Raw genomic sequence first — 19964 nt, forward strand, 5'->3', positions numbered from 1 at the left:
CCGCATGTCACGTTGCATGCGTTTTTCTACTTTATATCTTTGTTTAGCTTCGTTTTGGAAATGTATAATATTTAATACCCTTTTCACTTTTCACACACACACACACACACACACACACACACACACACACACACACACACACACACACACACATATATATATAATATCTGTTTCAATATTATCTTTACATCCAAATATCACTAGCTCAAGAGAAAGTTTTAACTTTCAAATATGCTTACATGAGTTTGATAATCAATTTAAATAATCATTCCAAAAGTCCAGAACAGTTTTACATTCCCAACATAAAAGAAAGAAAGAAGTGTTTAACGACGCACTCAACACATTTTATTTACGGTTATATGGCGTCAGACATATGGTTAAGGACCACATACATTTTGAGAGGAAACCCGCTGTCGCCACTACATGGGCTACTCTTCCGATTGGCAGCAAGGGATCTTTTATTTGCGCTTCCCACAGGCAGGATAGCACAAACCATGGCCTTTGTTGAACCAGTTATGGATCACTGGTCGGTGCAAGTGGTTTACACCTACCCATTGAGCCTTGCGGAGCTCTCACTCAGGGTTTGGAGTCGGTATCTGGATTAAAAATCCCATGCCTCGACTGGGATCCGAACCCAGTACCTACCAGCCTGTAGACCGATGGCCTGCCACGACGCCACCGAGGCCGGTCTCCCAAAATAAATGCACTATAGATTATTTTCCTTGATGACAAAACGTACACGTTTCACTGTCGATTAATTTTAATTTATATGCGAAAATGTTAGTAGTTAATATTCTATGAAGTATTCTGTATTGGAATAATCTAAGTTTTATTTCTTGCGTGGTTACAAATGGTTTTAAATAGATAGTGTGCCAATTAAGGCGTATTGTCACAGATCACTGACCTATTTAATGGTCTAGCAAAGTATTACCTTAACAAATATAATTTGATTTGTCCCTAAATGTACTTTATTCAACCATCTTCATAACCACCATATTCCATTTATTAATGACATTTTGTAAAAAATAATTGAATTATGGCAATGGTCCATAATTCAAAAACTAAAATTGCCGAGAGGGATGACATGGATTTCACTCCATTATGGTCCAGTTAAAGTGATGCGATAGCTAGATTTGGTTTCCAACAATTACTGTAATTTTTATTTATTATCCAGTGTTAGAGGAATAACTTCCTTAAATCTGTGAAAGTATGTCTTTAAGGTCTGAAATAAAGTATGTTTGCCGGTTTGATATTGCAGAATTTGGCTTTTCAGAAGTTACAAGTGTATAATAACATAGTTTCGAGCCATTTCTGATAGAACAAAGTTTTCGTTGAATGGGAGAATCATCTAAAGGAATATTTTTTGGTTTCTATTTTATTCAGTTTCGTCTTCCTAATGTAAGCCTTAAGTAAGTTAATAACTCATTGATACTCTAAAAAAGACGCATTCATTGTGTATAAATTATTAAATGCCGTTAAAGTTTAAAAGTTGCCGTATTCATCAACAAGATCAAATATTTGAGATACACCTTCCCCAAGCCCTCTCTTGTTTTAAAAAAAAGATTTGCATTTTTTGTGTATAAATTATTTTAATTAATGACCGTTGAAAGTTTAAAAGTTGCCGTATTCATCAACAAGATCAAATATTTGAGATACACCTTCCCCAAGCCCTCTCTTGTATTCTCCCAAGTTTAAAAACCTTCTCATCCATGTATTTATAACTTGTTTAATTTCAAATAGTTTAGAAGTTAATTTTTAAGTTGGATCACATGCTGAAAAATCCCACTCTGATGACAAAAGCTTGATCATACAGTAAAAGATAAAATTTTAATTAATGACTTGATCACTATAAACCAATTGGTCACGGAATGCAATGATACAGGCTTTCCAAAATATGATCATATATGATTATATGGATCACACTGCTTATCCCACTTGTCCGGTAAGACCAATGGCACAATGAGCTTGTTCATAGAGCAGCGTGTGTTCTTAATCACTATAAACCAATTGGATCACACTGCTGAACTATCCCACTTGTCCGGTAACACCAATGACATAGTGAGCTTGTTCATAGAGTAACATGTGCTCTTCATCACTATAAACCAGTTGGATCACACTGCTGAACTATCCCACTTGTCCGGTAACACCAATGACATAGTGAGCTTGTTCATAGAGTAACCGAACTATCCCACTTGTCCGGTAAGACCAATGGCACAATGAGCTTGTTCATAGAGCAGCGTGTGTTCTTAATCACTATAAACCAATTGGATCACACTGCTGAACTATCCCACTTGTCCGGTAACACCAATGACATAGTGAGCTTGTTCATAGAGTAACATGTGCTCTTCATCACTATAAAACAGTTGGATCACACTGCTGAACTATCCCACTTGTCCGGTAACACTAATGACATAATGAGCTTGATCAAAGAGTAACATGTCCTCTTGATCACTATAAACCAATTGGATCACACTGCTGAACTATCCCACTTGTCCGGTAACACCAATGACATAATGAGCTTGTGCATAGAGTAACAGGTGTCTGCCGATTACAGTTCTGCGTGGCCAGATATAATTTTATGTTTCGTTGTTCATCTAGTTTCCAAATGTTAACAATAAAAAAGTCTATATTTTAATTGATTTATCTTGAATTTGTATTTTGAAAAGTGGCTCTTTCTGGAGAATGACCCACAAATGTACTGATCCTAAATGTTTCAATGTGTTTTTTGTAAACTAGTGGCTGTTGAAGACTAGGAAATTCCAACCGTCGAAATACCACTGTTCTGTCTGAAACTCGACAAATCTTATGCCGCAGAGCTTTAGTTCGATTAGTCCCAAGTCCAGTCATAACATTAGACTTACATTTTGTTAACCAGTACCAATGCTACATGAAGAAACCCAATGCCCGTCAGCACGTACGTCACCACAAGAAAATACTGCGCAGGTTCGTTAGAGAAAATCCGCAACATTGTTTTTCCTAATGCAGCGAGGGATCTTTTGTATGCGCTTTCACACAGGCAGAAAGCACATACCACGGCATTTGAGTTTCAGACAAAACAGTTGTATCTCTCGTGTTGATATATATATATATATATATATATATATATATATATATATATATATATATTTTTTTTTTTTTTTTTTTTTTTTTTTTTAATCTAGCACTGCTCAAAAGTTGAAAAAAATCAGACACAATATTTTAATTAGTTTTTTTTCTAATTTACAGATAATTTGAAACAGTCTTTACACTTAAACACGACATTTTTTATAATATTTAGAAACAAATCTGAACGGTTTAAAATAACAATAACACAAATTTTGTTCTAATGGAACTGCAGAACAGATTCGCCCTAACTCTAACCTGATGACATGGTGTCGTCAAATAACAATAACACAGAGTTTGTTCTAATGGAACTGTAGAACAGATTCGCCCTAACTCTAACCTGATGACATGGTGTCGTCAAATAACAATAACACAAAGTTTGTTCTAATGAAACTGCAGAACAGATTCGCCCTAACTCTAACCTGATGACACGATGTTGTCAAATAACAATAACACAAAGTTTGTTCTAATGGAACTGCACAACAGATTCGCCCTAACTCTAACCTGATGTCATGGTGTCGTCAAATAACAATAACACAAAGTTTGTTCTAATGGAACTGCAGAACAGATTCGCCCTAACTCTAACCTGATGACGTCAAATAGTTATTACTTTCATTCCTTTCCTTTATAACCACTGTTAACATTCGTCATAAAGATCATCTGCAGTTTCTTGTCTGAAACAAGATCTATGCGGTGAAGTCTGAACGACAAAACCGTATTGCATTATCAAAATCATATTTCTGCACAAGAAAAAGCTCATCCTTGGGAGGATCGCCAGTCCCCTACGATATAGGTAACAGTGTTCATCATTCAAGGCACCGCCCGTAGGATGACTTCCACACCAAAAACTTGCTTACAAAACCCAATATTGCGCAGGATAGAGTGCAATGGAATATATGCAGCTTAATGGCATGCAGTCATCAATAACTAAAACAGTGATGATACCAGGCCCCGTGCTTATAAACCTTAAAGTCTAGACTTAATAAAGTCCAGACTTTAACGTCATGGCAACGCCATTCAAATAGCATTACGTTAAAGTCTGGACTTTATTAAAGTCTAGACTTTAATTTTTATAAACACGGGCCCTAGTGTTTGCGAAAGGTCAGCGTATCCTGTAGTACCTGCCTATACTGTCAAGCACTCGGTTTGAAGGCTAAAACAATCCATTGACAGGAGACGAGATTTGACGAGTCACAGGGGTGAAATGTCCACCACATAGGGTGTACTCTTTCCCTCACCAATTTGCAAAATAAACTATTATTTTATTCCAACAAAGATGGCTAAAACCAATTTATTTGACTATTTAATCATAAACTATAGTCATATTTATCGTGTTTGTTCCGTGCATTAAATTAAGTCTTAACACTAAATAAAACGAAAACGTAACAATGCAAAATGAACAAGATGCGTTTTATAATGAACGTTTTAATAACACAATATCAATCTCAAACTATTGTCTCATAACCACAGTCGCTAATAGATTTAGTTCCCTTTGTTATGCATAATCAGGTGACAGCGCATGAAATATATACATAATGAAAAGTTTGACATCCAAAGCCGAAGATTAATAAATCAAATTGCTCTAGTGGTATCGACAAACCAAACAAACTTTAACATTACGTGGCAGACCTACTAAAGAGGACAGCTTATTCTGATCACTATATGTTGTTCGAACTTCGTCTGTAAGACGACTGCCACTTTATAGTTCGCACTAGAACAAGTGACATAACCCTTTCTACATACCTGTCGTACAATTGGTACGGTGCAGCTGTAAGCCACTAACGTAGCTGTAAAATGACAATTAGATGATGATTTGATAATTTTCGAAGAAGGATATTAAAATTTTCGGTAAAAATGGACCTTATATACACAAAATACCTTTTTTTATACAACTCTGCGTTCAATGAATTTTGTCTCAAATTCCGATCTATATGTCCACGTCAGTGGCCTCGTTAAGACCGTTAGGATGCACATCGTGTAGGGACCTGATGGGTTACATCCCGTTAAGAAAATCCGTAGAGTGACGGTCATTAGATATGAAAGGCTGAGGATACAAGATGGTATCAATACAAAACAAAGTAAAGTCTAGAAAATGGTAGTAGGCGCCGACCCCGCGTTCTATCTCTTCTTAGAGTGGGTTGGTCAGACTTTCAGTGCTGCTACGACAGGTTCGGACATGTAGAGACTAATCGCGAACAATCGTAGCATTCTGCAGAATAGCCGTCATACGAATCACGAAAAAAACAAGTCGACATATTAAGTCAGCCGGAGAAATAACGTGGAGGCAGACTCCAACCTGGTGATGCAGCCTATCGAATCGAAAGCGTTCCAGCGTTCAATAAGTTCCAATAGCTTCATACATCCTAGTAGAAGACTCCATATCGCTGACAAAGTCGAGCACACGAAAGCACGTGCAGTATGCACAAGCGAAACAAACACGTCTTACCGCGACAAGCTCCAGACTGGGAATGGATAATTTGGAATAAGTATAACTGTGTAATCCATCGTGTTTAGTAGATAGAGCTTGCAGACATATAACATAAAATGTTTTGAATGACTTCGGGAAGGAAGGAAATGTTTTATTTAACGACGCACTCAACACATCTTATTTACGGTTATATGGCGTCGGACATATGGTTAAGAACCACACATATAGAAGGAGAGAGGAAACCCACTGCCGCCAAGTAAAGGGAAAACCGCTTAGTTTGAAGGCCAGTGTCGGTTGAATATCTGGGGAGATCGAGGTATGAAATGGATTTGATACCTTCAGATGTTTGTTTTCTTCCTAATTCAGTGGAAGTTATTTTGCTATTATTAAATGATATAAGGTAATCAATATTGCAGAAAGTAAAGTTAAAACCTTTAGCCAGATTTCTATGTTTGTATTTCGCAACCACCCCCTACCCTGCAACGTACCCGCCACCTGACCGTCTACCAAAACAGCAAGCAGAAAATTCACAAACAACAACATCAAGTTTCTCAGATATTTACTTATTCCGCTTCAATGGTTTTCCATTGAAGATCAAATTAAATTGATTGTTCACTAGAGGGACAGTGTCCCATCCGTCTACCAGCGCCTGATGACTGTGCTGTCACTGATAGCAGAATACTGCTTCATCAGAATTACGAGGTGGAAGCAGTTTTAACACTGTGAGGAAAACTCATAGGTAGAAAACTCCCTGCTATATTTTCCAAACCAGATATGATAGGACTGTAGCCATCTTGTTTCCATGGATCCAGCAGCCATGGAAACCAGCGGAAAGGTGTCAGAAAGAAGTGCTCGAGGTGGTGTGGAAGGCATGAGTAACACGACGCGAATATTCCGTCCACTATAAGAGTTCCAGCTTCAGTGACTGGAACGTACAAACCTGTTAGAAAAATAAATAATACAAATCAATACAGAAATAAATACACATAGAAAAATATTCCGTCCACTACAAGAGTTCCTGCGTCAGTGACTGGAACGTACAGACAAGTTGAAAATGTTAACAATACAAATCAATACATAAATAAATACACATATATATTCCTTTCACTACAAGTGTTCCTGCGTCAGTGACTGGAACGTACAGACATGTTACAGAAATAAACGATACAAATCAGTCCAGTAATAAATACAATACACGCTATATATTGCCTAGAATGTCCTGCGATATTTTCACTACGCAGCGATGTAGGAACTCACGTATGTGAGATACCAATTTAAAGAAATTTGATAGGCTGCTCCGTGGGGGTGACTCGTTCTTCAAAATCACACTATCTACTGAAATTATGACTGCCGAAATGCTTTTCTTCCTGAAGAATAAGTTAACGGTAAAATCGTAATTCTCTTTAAAAGTATGTGCGGAAAAACATATTGAGTAGTATAAAATCGATACGTTTTTGGGGTTTTTTTATTGAGTACTATCAATCGATAAGTACCTAGCTCAGTCGGTAGAGCGCTCGCTTCAGGTTTGTGTCAGTGGAACTATTGAAACGGACCATATACGGTGAGCACATAGTTATTATTCAACAAAGAACGTTCTATTTTCTTGGAGGTTTTGTTGTTGTTTTTTTTGGGGGGGGGGGGGGGAGAGGGGTGCAGTTAAATTTCAATATGATAATTGGTGGGCTAGTTGAATTTGAGAAGGGTCAGTAATATATTTTTTCAACTGGCTCTGCTGGCATGTTTGCATGTTAATTTTCAACACCAATTTTCTATTATTTTGTTTCATTATTTTATGTTTACCTTGTTTTGTGCTAAGCGATACTTGCACTACTCGTTCTGGGCACAGATCTTGTTTGCAGGATTTTGTTGTGAAAATGTAATCACCTGGTTTCACAGACATCGCAAATCTGAAAAACAGTGATACACAAATACGAATACTACAATCCATATACAGAAGCTACGTTAATAAAATTTAAATATTTGATGGATCTTCTTTATGATTATATAAAATAGTCATAACAACAAGACATTTGTTTTCGACCTCCCACCTCCAACCCCCCCCCCCCCCCCAAAAAAAAAAAATCCCTCCCAAAAATATTCTTTAGTTTAAAATGTCATTTCAGTCCAGATCTAGAAAACTTTAATACTGAGGCCAGGTTGTTTGTTTATTTACCCCCCCCCCTCCCCCCACACAGACACACACATCACACACAGACACACGCGCGCGTACACTCACACACACACACACACACACGCACACACACACGCACACACACACACACACACACACACACTACCTCCAAGTTATTGTAGATAGTGTGGTCATATAAATATACGGTCGATATACTAAAGACCGTGACATGATTTGATAATGCCTTCAGGACAGTGATCGTTTATATGAAATTATAGAAGGAATAACGGCTGTACCTAGATTCCATTTTGGCAGACGTGTTTGTCAACGAGGCAAATATCAGATGGTTATCTGACATCGTCACGTGATTCCCCTGTTCTGTAATCAGTGTTCGGTAGGTAGTATTCTGGTGGGGGTGCCGCTTTATGAAGGTTTTCACTTCAGAGAAGACACGCCGACCAGCTTGGACTGCAATACAATATTTTGAAAGAAGAATTTCATAACGATTGGTCGATACAGACTTCAGATATTTTACTGTAGGAAAGTTCTGATAATGGCAAAGATGATGATGACATTGTTCAATCTTTATGCTGGTGATTATGATGATGATATTGTTCAGTCCTTATGTTGGTGATTATGATGATGATTTTGTTCAGTCGTTATGTTAGTGGTGATGATGATGACATTGTTCAATCCTTATGCTGGTGATGATGATGATATTGTTCAATCCTTATGCTGGTGATGATGATGATATTGTTCAATCCTTATGCTGGTGATGATGATGATATTGTTCAATCCTTATGCTGGTGATGATGATGATATTGTTCAATCCTTATGCTGGTGATGATGATGATATTGTTCAGTCCTTATGTTGGTGATTATGATGATGATATTGTTCAGTCCTTATGTTGGTGATTATGATGATGATATTGTTCAGTCGTTATGTTAGTGGTGATGATGATGACATTGTTCAATTCTTATGCTGGTGATGATGATGATATTGTTCAATCCTTATGCTGGTGATGATGATGATATTGTTCAATCCTTATGCTGGTGATGATGATGATATTGTTCAATCCTTATGCTGGTGATAATGATGATATTGTTCAATCCTTATGCTGGTGATGATGATGATATTGTTCAGTCCTTATGTTGGTGATTATGATGATGATATTGTGCAGGCCTTATGCTGGTGATGATGACTGTGACATTGTTCAGGCCTTATGCTTCTGATGATGATGATATTGTCCAGTCCTTATGTTGGTGATTATGATGACATTGTCCATTCCGTATGTTGGTGATGGTGATGACATTGTTCAGTCCTTATGTTGGTGGTGATGATGATATTGTCCAGTCTTTATGTTGGTGATGATGATGATATTGTCCAGTCCTTATGTTGGTGATGATGATGATATTGTCCAGTCCTTATGTTGGTGATGATGATGATAGTGTTCAGTTCTTACGTTGGTGGTGATTATGATGATATTGTTCAGTCTTTGTGTTTTTGATGACGATAATATTGGTCAGTCCTTATGCTGGTGATGATGATATTGTGCAGGCCTTATGTTGGTGATGATGATGATATTGCTCAGTCCTTATGTTGGTGATGCTGTTGATGATATATTGTTTAGTCCTTATGTTGGTGGTGATGATGATGATATTGTTCACTCCTTATGTTGGCGATGATGATGATATTGTTCAGTCCTTATGTTGGTGATGATGATGATATTGGTCAGTCCTTATGTTGGTGATGATGACGATGTTGTTCAGTCCTTTTGTTGGAGATGATGATGATGATATTTCTCACTCCTTATATTGGTGATGATGATGGCATTGTCCAGTCCTTATGTTGGTGGGATGATGATGATATTGTTCAGTGCTTATGTTGATGATGCTGATGATATTGTTCAGTCATTATGTTGGTGATGATAATGATGTTGTTCAGTCCTTATGTTAGTAATGATGATGCTGCTATTGTTCAGTCCTTATGTTGGTGATGATGATGATGATGATGATGATATGTTCAGTCCTTATGTTGGTGATGATGATGATGATGATGATGATATTGTTCAGTCCTTATGTTGGTGGTGATGATGATGATGATATTGTTCAGTCCTTGTGTTGTTGATGACGATGATGATATTGATTAGTTATTATGTTGGTGACGATGATGATATTGTCCAGTCCTTATGTTGGTGATAATGATGATATTGGTCAGTCCTTATGTTGGTGATGATGATGACATTGTTCAGTCCTTATGTTGGTGATGCTGTTGATGATATTGCTCAGTCCTTATGTTGGTGATGATGACTTTGACATTGTTCAGGCCTTATGCTGGTGATGATGATGATATTGTCCATTCTTTATGTTGGTGATGATGATGATACTGTTCAGTGCTTATGTTGGTGATGATGTTGATGATACTGTTCAGTCGTTATGTTGGTGATGATGATGATATTGTTTAGTTCTTATGTCGGTGATGAAGATATTTATCAGTCCTTGTATTGGTGAAGATGACGATGCGATTGTTCAGTCCTTATGGTGGTGGTGTTGATGATATTGTTTAGTCCTTATGTTGGTGATGATGAAGGTGATGATTATATTGGTTAGTCCTTATGTTGGTGATGATGATGGCATTATTCAATCCTTATGTTGCTGGTGGTGGCGATTATGATAATGTAGATGATGACGATGATGATAAGGTAGATGGTGATGGTGTTGATGACATAGGTCAGTTCTGATGTCGGCGATGAAGGGTGTCGTAGTGGTGATGATGATGCTATGATCATCATCTTTATCTAAATGATTGGCATTTCATTGTAAACTCTTGGTATGATGATGATAGTGGTGACGAAATCGACGACGATGATACTGTTCAGTCCTGGTTATGATGTAGATGGTGAAACTGTCGAAGGTTTAATGTCACGTGGTTTACCTGCTAAAAACCTTTGTCTGCCTCTAACTAACCACGTCGTTCATTTCTACTACCCTATTGTTGATACACCTGTTGATATTATTTTCCAAATGATTCCATTTGTCCAACTCTGAGGTCCTTCCTTTCTTCCGCCTTGCCTTGACAGTATTAATATAATAGGTATTTATCCATTCACTCTTTCTCCAGTTCTAAGGTGCTTCCTTTCTTCTACTTTGACTTGGCAGTATTAAAATAGTAGGTATTTATTTGTTCGCTCTCTCTCCAGTTCTGATATCCTTCCTTTCTTCTACCTTGCCATTGATATATTAAAAAAGTAAGGATTTAATTTACCTTCTAAAGATCTTTGTCCAGTTATAAAGTGCTTCATGTCTACTACGTTGTAATTTTAGTATCAGAAATAACCGTTACTTATTTGTTAATACTCTTTGTCCAGTTCCGAAGTGTTTCCTTTACTTGTTAATACTCTTTGACCAGTTCTAAAGTTATTCATGTCTACTACCTTGTCATTTTAGTATCAGAAATAACAGTTAGTTTACTTGTTAATACTATTTGTCCAGTTCCGAAGTGCTTCCTTTGTACTACCTCGTTATTATAGTATCAAAAGTAATAGTTAATTTATTTACTTGTTAATACTCTTTGTCCAGTTCTAAGGTCCTTCATATCCACCAGATTGCCGTTGTCAAGGATCAGCTGCCCGTCACCAGGGAAGCAAGATCCAGATTCCGGTGGTATCCAGTTTTTTATTTGATTAGCAATGCCCTGGAATGATAAAGTGTTGTTTTGAAATGTGACGAATGAGTGATGGAGGAGCAGATGATTGACCTTCACAATACACAATGTGCCTTCATCGGATGAATACTAAGTTTTATAGATTGGAGTTTTCAATAGAAGAGAGAGAGAGAGAGAGAGAGAGAGAGAGAGAGAGAGAGAGAGAGAGAGAGAGAGAGAGAGAGAGAGAGAGAGAGAGAGAGAGAGAGAGAGAGAGAGAGAGAGAGAGAGAGAGAGAGAGAGAGAGAGAGAGAGAGAACGCTGTGATTGGTCAACATTTGTTCACACCCATACCTAAACTTAGAAAAGAGAACTCGGAGAAAAAGGTCACATAAATAATACTTTAGTTCCATAAATATGAAAAAAGAAACACTGTTTTGTATCTGGAGTTTGCCACCACTAGGCAAAGGAACCTTCTTGAATTACGTAACGATCGGGGTGGTGCTGGGATGGGGGGTGGGGGGAGTATCATCGGATGAATACGAAGCTTTATAGATGGGAGTGTTCAACAGAAATTCTTTAGTAAATATATTTACAGGGCAGCAGTACCCGATCTCACCCCAGCCCCCACGACAAACTTTGCTCGCTGCAGTCTACACATACCCCTGTATGATTTCCGTTTGTGTAAAGAGTTAACTATCAATTTCAAAACAACTGATCATTACTATTCCTAAAGTAACATGCAGCCGGTTATTTCCATTTTGTCCTTTATCGGATTATTTTCTACGTTCTAACCTAAATACATAAATACAAACAGATGATGATGATAACTAGTTTAACGTGCCCATATACCACTAGGGTTTCGAACACGCCCATCCCGAGTTCGACCTCCGATAAGATCGGTGGCCTGACTCGGGATGGAGGTGGGGGGAGGGGGGGGGGCGGTGAAAATGGGCAGAATTTTGAAAATAGCAATTAGTAAAAAAGTTAATAGATTAAAGAAAAAAAAGAAAAAGGTTACAAGCCAAAAATAAAAAAGAATTGACTGATCGGCCGAATATTTATATAATTTGGAGCATTTTAGAAGGACAGTCCAAAATTAAATAAGAGAAAGAAGAGAGGATCGGACTATTTAATAATATTACAAAAAAGAAGTAATTTCGACATAAAATTTTGAACGCAGATCTAAACGTTTAAAGTCCGATCGATATGTCCACGCGAGTGGCCTCGTTAAGGCCGTTTGGGTGCACAGCTTAAAGGGACGAGATGGGTTGCATCCCGTCAAGAAAACCCCTAGATTGACAGTCGATAGACGTTGAAGGTGTAGTGTTGTGCTGAAATACAGATCTTGAGAAAATACTGTAACAGTGTTGATTGAATTACCTCATGATTGCAACAAATGCAGGGAGTATTGATGAATATTACGTAATTTCAGAGGTGAGTTTAGGGTCAAAACGTCAAAACGTTAAAGCGTTAAAGGGGGAGGTGTGTTTGAAAAGGCCAAAATGCGTTATCTTGAATATATTGTCATTATAAGCAAAGACTAAGAGATTCGGGATTTTGTCCTTTCTTCTGACGTCATTCTTAATGGTTTACGTCAAAGTTCGACCCTTGGTTTGGTTTAGTACAAATGAAATAGAACATATCCAACGGTAATTTGTTTATAAGAGATATTTGATAAAGGGTACTTTCCATTTCTTTCATGTTTTTAAACTTAAACTTTATTTATTTTCCTTCTAAAATTATATTAAAAAAAAAAAACCTGACAAGTATATATTATATTACGATTATTTTGACAGTGATGGGGCTTATTAAAAACGTTTTTTTTTTTATGATAATGCGGTGAAGCAATATAATAATATAGCTAATTTTCTTATTTGAATATCGTCAATATTTCAATGACGTCACTTTGCATCTCCTTACAATAACAGGGAGGGAGAGAGAGAGAGAGAGAGAGAGAGAGAGAGAGAGAGAGAGAGAGAGAGAGAGAGAGAGAGAGAGAGAGAGAGAGAGAGAGAGAGAGAGAGAGAGAGAGGAGGAGAGAGAGAGAGAGAGAGAGAGGGAGGGAGGGAGAGGAGGGAGAGAGGAGGGAGAGAGAGAGAGAGAGAGAGAGTAGAGAACAGAGAGAGAGAGGAGAGAGAGAGAGAGAGAGAGAGAGAGAGAGAGAGAGAGAGAGAGAGAGAGAGACGTGTTACTATACTACTGTTGATACTCACTGCGATTGATGTGTTGTCACAATGCTTAACGGGATCTCCTTTGCACCAGCACTTGCAGGTATTACCCATAACCCCGCCATTTGGACAGGACTTCTTTGCACAGTCTACATAAAATGTGGGCTAAGAGTACTAGTTGCAGTAATAGCAACTTCAGTAATAGTAATAGTAGTAGTAGTAGTAGTAGTAGTAGTAGTAGTAGTAGTAGTAGTAGTAGTAGTAGTAGTAGTAGCAACAGCAGAAATAAGAGTATTCGTAGCAGCAGCAGCAGAAGTAATAATAATAATAGTAATAGCAATAATTGCAGCAGTAATAATGTTAGCAGTACTGGCAGTAATAATATTAGTGGTAGTAGTAGACACAGAGCAATAATAATAATGAGGCGAAGAAGAAGAAGAAAGAGAAGAAGAAGAAGAACAACAACAACAACAACAACAACAGAAATACAACAACAACAACAATAATGATAGTAGTACCAACAATAATAGTAGTAGTATCAATATTAGTACTAATAGCTATAGTGGTGGTAGCAGTGGTAGCAGCAGTAATAGTAGTATCAACATCAATAGAGTAACAGCAAATATAGGAATAGTAACAGCTAGCATCATTAATGACAGTAGTAAGAACATTAATAATAGTAGTGTTAGCAGCAGCAATGATAATAATAGTAGTACTAGCATCATTAGTGACAGTAGTAAGAACATTAATAATAGTAGTGTTAGCAGCAGCAATGATAATAATAGTAGTACTAGCATCATTAGTGACAGTAGTAAGAACATTAATAATAGTAGTGTTAGCAGCAGCAATGATAATAATAGTAGTACTAGCATCATTAATGACAGTAGTAAGAACATTAATAATAGTAGTGTTAGCAGCAGCAATGATAATAATAGTAGTACTAGCATCATTAGTGACAGTAGTAAGAACATTAATAATAGTAGTGTTAGCAGCAGCAATGATAATAATAGTAGTACTAGCATCATTAGTGACAGTAGTAAGAACATTAATAATAGTAGTGTTAGCAGCAGCAATGATAATAATAGTAGTACTAGCAGTAGTGTTAGCAGCAGCAATGATAATAATAGTAGTAGCATCATTAGTGACAGTAGTAAGAACATTAATAGTAGTGTTAGCAGCAGCAGTAAGAACATTAATAATAATAATAGTAGTACTAGCATCAGCAGCAGCAATGATAGTGACAGTAGTAAGAACATTAATAATAGTAGTGTTAGCAGCAGCAATGATAATAATAGTAGTACTAGCATCATTAATGACAGTAGTAAGAACATTAATAATAGTAGTGTTAGCAGCAGCAATGATAATAATAGTAGTACTAGCATCATTAGTGACAGTAGTAAGAACATTAATAATAGTAGTGTTAGCAGCAGCAATGATAATAATAGTAGTAGACAGTAGTAAGAACATTAATAATAGTAGTGTTAGCAGCAGCATTAATAGTAGTACAGTAGTGACAGTAGTAAGAACATTAATAATAGTAGTGTTAGCAGCAGCAATGATAATAATAGTAGTACTAGCATCATTAATGACAGTAGTAAGAACATTAATAATAGTAGTGTTAGCAGCAGCAATGATAATAATAGTAGTACTAGCATCATTAGTGACAGTAGTAAGAACATTAATAATAGTAGTGTTAGCAGCAGCAATGATAATAATAGTAGTACTAGCATCATTAGTGACAGTAGTAAGAACATTAATAATAGTAGTGTTAGCAGCAGCAATGATAATAATAGTAGTACTAGCATCATTAGTGACAGTAGTAAGAACATTAATAATAGTAGTGTTAGCAGCAGCAATGATAATAATAGTAGTACTAGCATCATTAATGACAGTAGTAAGAACATTAATAATAGTAGTGTACTAGCATAGCAGCAGCAATGATGATAATAATAGTAGTACTAGCATCATTAATGACAGTAGTAAGAACATTAATAATAGTAGTGTTAGCAGCAGCAGTGATAATAATACTAGTAGTAGCATCATTAATGACAGTAGTAAACATGTTTGTTTTTAATCTGAGTACAAATATAAAAGGTTATTTCTATATTGCCATCAAACTGTGTGGGTTAAAACTAACTGTCTTTAATAAAGAGATGAATGTGTCTGATGGAACATCAAAAGAGAAACAACCACAATTCTGCTTTTAAACTCTGTGTACTCCAATATCGATTTCTTCAGAGGACAATTATCAGTGTACTCTAGCGGTACGCCACATTTCGGTGGTGTGTACTCATCTTAAAGAAGCTAGAAAAGATATATATCTGGACAACGAAATGAGAGGGAATCATTGCCATTCCATCCAGCACTATATTACAATTTCTTCGAGATACTGACGTATAATTTGTCGTATCTGTGATATTAGTATTTTTGCAAAGTTCTTTACACTGTGTTTTAATTTAACTGTTGAACTTTTATACTGATGTTGATCATCACTTTATTTTTGCACGTACCACAGTTTGAAACCCAGTACCTGATGTAGTTTTCGTGTTGGGGTGTCGTTAATCATCTATTCTATTCCATTCAGAATTTGTTCCCACAACATTTATGTCAATGTTATTATGATTGGTATGGGTTTAAAACTTAATAATATGTTTTTAGTTCAGTTTTACCATTACACACTAACATTCCAATTCATCAGTTCACTTAAGCCACAAAATGTAATTCTGTTGGGAAGACTAAAAAACATTGTAATAGCTATACAACGACAGTTGCTGCTGCTCCATCCGAACACTCATAACAAATTCTGGAATAACCATTACGTTACTCACTTTTGCATGGGTATGCCAAATTGACGCTTTTTATGTCGAGCCAGCTTATGTAGTTCTTCCCAATTTTATTTTGGAAGTCTTTCTGAATGGTGTACATTCGATACTGTTTAAAGCATAATAGGAGTAAAATTAATAGTTAAAGCTTGTTTTGTTTAACGACACCACTAGAATACTATAAGTTGTAGAAGCATCACGAGGGGTATATGGCTTTTTATGTACCCTCTGTGTGTTCTTTTACCCCGAGCCGAAGGCGAGGGGTAAAAGAACACACAGAGGGTACATAAAAAGCCATATACCCCGAGAGATGCTTCTACAACGAATTTATCTTGCCGACATGTTAAACCATATAGCCAAATAATCAAAATAACGCCAGACAATAATTTTTAACCATTTATTAACGAAGCCGTACCACGCGGACGCGAACGAAACCACTTGCCAGTGACGAAAAATAGTTCCATCGATAAACGAGTTTTTAACTTCAAATGTTTGTAATATGAAATTGTCTGAAACAGATATTAATAAAATAAAATAAAAACACAACTTTTTTTTTTATCAGGATTGTATGTAGTAAAAAAAATAAAAAAATAAAAAACAAAAACAAAAACCCAACAAGAATATCCACACTAGTTGAACAGCTGATCACTGTTTGGGGAGGTATCATTTTTTAAAGATGATATTCACAATTTGGATTGTACAGTTTTTAAAAATTGATGATTGCTGACGATTAATGCTGCACGATTGTGAAGTGGTGAACTCTGAGAACAACAAATCCAGATCTACACCTTCAAGATGATCAACCTCCTGCTGAATGGACCGGGTGGTCTTTGTAGTCTCCGATGTCTCCCTGGCGCTGGTGTATGATGAATCTAGGTCGGTCGAAGTGACGTCAGTGGCAGTTTTGGATGTAGAGGAACACGTGGATAGTGCTTTACTAATTTGCCGATTTTTCTGCAAACCAGACGTAATTGCTTGTCCCATCTGAAGCTTTTCTTCATCTGATATTCGTTGGTATGCTACCAGAGAACTTGTGCTTTTGTGACCAGTAACACTTTTGATTTGTGCTGCAGCGAAATTTGACCGTGTGAGAATAGTGGCGCCGGTGACTCGTAGACAGTGGTTTGTGTACACTTGCGAAAGACACATTGCTTGCTCAAAGTTGTCATGAAACTACCCAGTGCGTTCTTTCCAATCGGTTTATTGGCATACCATACTTGGTCGTCGTCATAGATACTGTCTTTGGGATATTGCCAAAGACGATCACATTCCGGATTCAGCTTGGAAATATACTTGACAAAAGATGCCACTGGACACAGAGGGGACCCCGGTTCTTCCGGCATGAAGGCACGATACGATTCTTTGTCGTCACGGTGGTTTTTAGTAAGTTCTCCTTTGGTTTTTTCAACATAGCGGAGTCCAGTGTTATGGTCCGTTAGTACTTCAAAAGTGTCTTTTGTCATTTTTTCCATGTTCTCGACTCCACGACGGAAGAAGTATACGCGTATGTCGAACTGAACTTTATTTGCTAGACCGGTGGGTTTGTTTACATCCATAAACATTGAAGAATATATTTTTTCGCGATCGTATTCAGAAATAACTTGTTTGTGGTCCGTTTCCCCTTTACCGGCTGCTTTTAACTCCAGCATTGCAGTTTTAAAAGACTCATTTGCATCGCAAAAGGCTGCATCTTTGATGATGTCGATCTTTCGACAATGTGGTGGTGCCTTCAGATATCTGTTAAGACCATACCTAATTGATTCAAGTGTAGATGTCTTGTAAAAATCGCCATCCTTGGTTCTTAGGTCTAGATAAAAATGGCACAAAACTTCATTCAAGCGTACAGGGTCAAATGTTTCAAAATTAATATCCTGTTCTTTTTCTTTTAAATAATCTCGAAATGTGTTTGCCACCGATTTGTTAGCCTTCTTTGTACAAGAGGGTATTACATTTGCATGCTTTTCCTCAATTTCATCGGCAGAGTGCGTTGCAAATCGTTTGACAGCCATGTTCTGTTTACATTGGTAGCAGACGACTGTTGCTAATCGCGCATTAATACAATAACACCACGACCGTAATTAGGTGGCCGAGTTCAACATTGCAGCTTTTAAAAGTATTGAAATAGTGTATTTTATAGTAAAAATAAAATTAATTATGTATACTTGATTGATTATCAATGTTATTTATAATCTAATTATTGCTTTAGCATTAACTGGGGCGGCTGGAAACTGTTGGAAATTACAGGCGGGGTATAAGAGAATTTGGCTCCGCCCACAGGGGGATAAGGGATTTGTCCAACGGCAAACAACCAATGAGATCAAAGAATTTTACATGAAGGCGAGATAAATCGATTTGTTAATCGCAGGCTATTGGATGTCAAACAGTTGGTAATTTTGACATATAGCCTTAGACAAAAAACCTGCTACATGTTTCCATTAGTAGCAAGGAATCCTTTTTTCTGGTAGTGTAGATATGCATACAGACAATCTCGGTGGAGATCTCATTTCTTGTAGAGTAGATATGCATACAGACAATCTCGGTGGATACCTCATTTCTAGTAGAGTAGATATGCATACAGACAATCTCGGTAGAGACCTCATTTCTGGTAGAGTAGATATGCATACAGACAATATCGGTGGAGACCTCATTTCTAGTAGAGAAGATATGCATACAGACAATCTCGGTGGAGACCTCATTTCTTGTAGAGTAGATATGCATACAGACAATCTCGGTGGAGACCTCATTTCTTGTAGAGTAGATATGCATACAGACAATCTCGGTGGAGACCTCATTTCTTGTAGAGTAGATATGGATACAGACAATCTCGGTGGAGACCTCATTTCTAGTAGAGTAGATATGAATACAGACAATCTCGGTGGAAATCTCATTTCTTGTAGAGTAGGTATGAATACAGATTACAGACATTGTTTGACTTTCAGAATTCAAACCGGCCTCGATGGCGTCGTGGTTAGGCCATCGGTCAACAGACTGGTAGGTACTGGGTTCGGATCCCAGTCAAGACATGGGATTTTAAATCCAGATACTCCAAACCCTGAGTGAGTGCTCCGCAAGTCTCAATGGGTAGGTGTAAACCACTTGCACCGACCAGTGATCCATAACTGGTTCAACAAAGGCCATGGTTTGCGCTATCTTGCCAGTGGTAAGTGCAAATAAAAGATCCCTTGCTGCTAATCGGAAAGAGTAGCCCATGAAGTGGCGAAAGCGGGTTTCCTCTCAAGATCTGTGTGGTCCTTAACCATATGTCTGACGCCACATAACCGTAAATAAAATGTGTTGAGTGCGTCGTTAAATAACACATTTCTTTCTTTCTTGCTTTCAGAATTCAAATCCATTGTTAGTTGCTCATTGTGGAAGATTATTCAAACAAAGCTGCAACTGATGTTCAATGTTTGTTTTGTTTTTATTAATCATCGGCTATTGGATGTCAAACATTTTGTAATTCTGACATATAGTCTTAGAGAGGAAACCCGTTACAAGTTTCTGTTAGTAGCAAGGGATCTTTTATATGCACCACCCCACATATATGATATCACATAACACGGCCTTTGATGTACCAGTCGTGGTGACTGGCTAGAAGGAGAAATGACTGAAATGGGCCCACTGACGGGGATCGATTCCAAACCGACCGCACATCAAACGAGCACTT

General features: G+C 37.3%; 1 protein-coding gene across 3 annotated transcripts in view; it reads right to left on the reverse strand.

The window, feature by feature from the left end:
* Positions 1 to 19964, reverse strand: part of LOC121373223 (blastula protease 10-like) — a 117806-nt gene that overhangs the window by 57497 nt on the left and 40345 nt on the right. For 2 of the 3 annotated variants that reach the window (XM_041499715.1, XM_041499714.1), the window contains exons 9-11: positions 16304 to 16406; positions 13521 to 13624; positions 11220 to 11355 (exon numbers count right to left, since the gene is read on the reverse strand). In XM_041499715.1, coding sequence (XP_041355649.1) covers positions 11220 to 11355; positions 13521 to 13624; positions 16304 to 16406 — 343 coding nt within the window. Of the gene's footprint in view, positions 1 to 6072; positions 6471 to 7330; positions 7438 to 7957; positions 8130 to 11219; positions 11356 to 13520; positions 13625 to 16303; positions 16407 to 19964 lie in introns of those variants that run through there. The other variant, XM_041499713.1, reaches the window with a different exon arrangement.

This window comes from Gigantopelta aegis, chromosome 5 (assembly GCF_016097555.1).
Source record: "Gigantopelta aegis isolate Gae_Host chromosome 5, Gae_host_genome, whole genome shotgun sequence".
Lineage (NCBI taxonomy): Eukaryota > Metazoa > Mollusca > Gastropoda > Neomphalida > Peltospiridae > Gigantopelta > Gigantopelta aegis.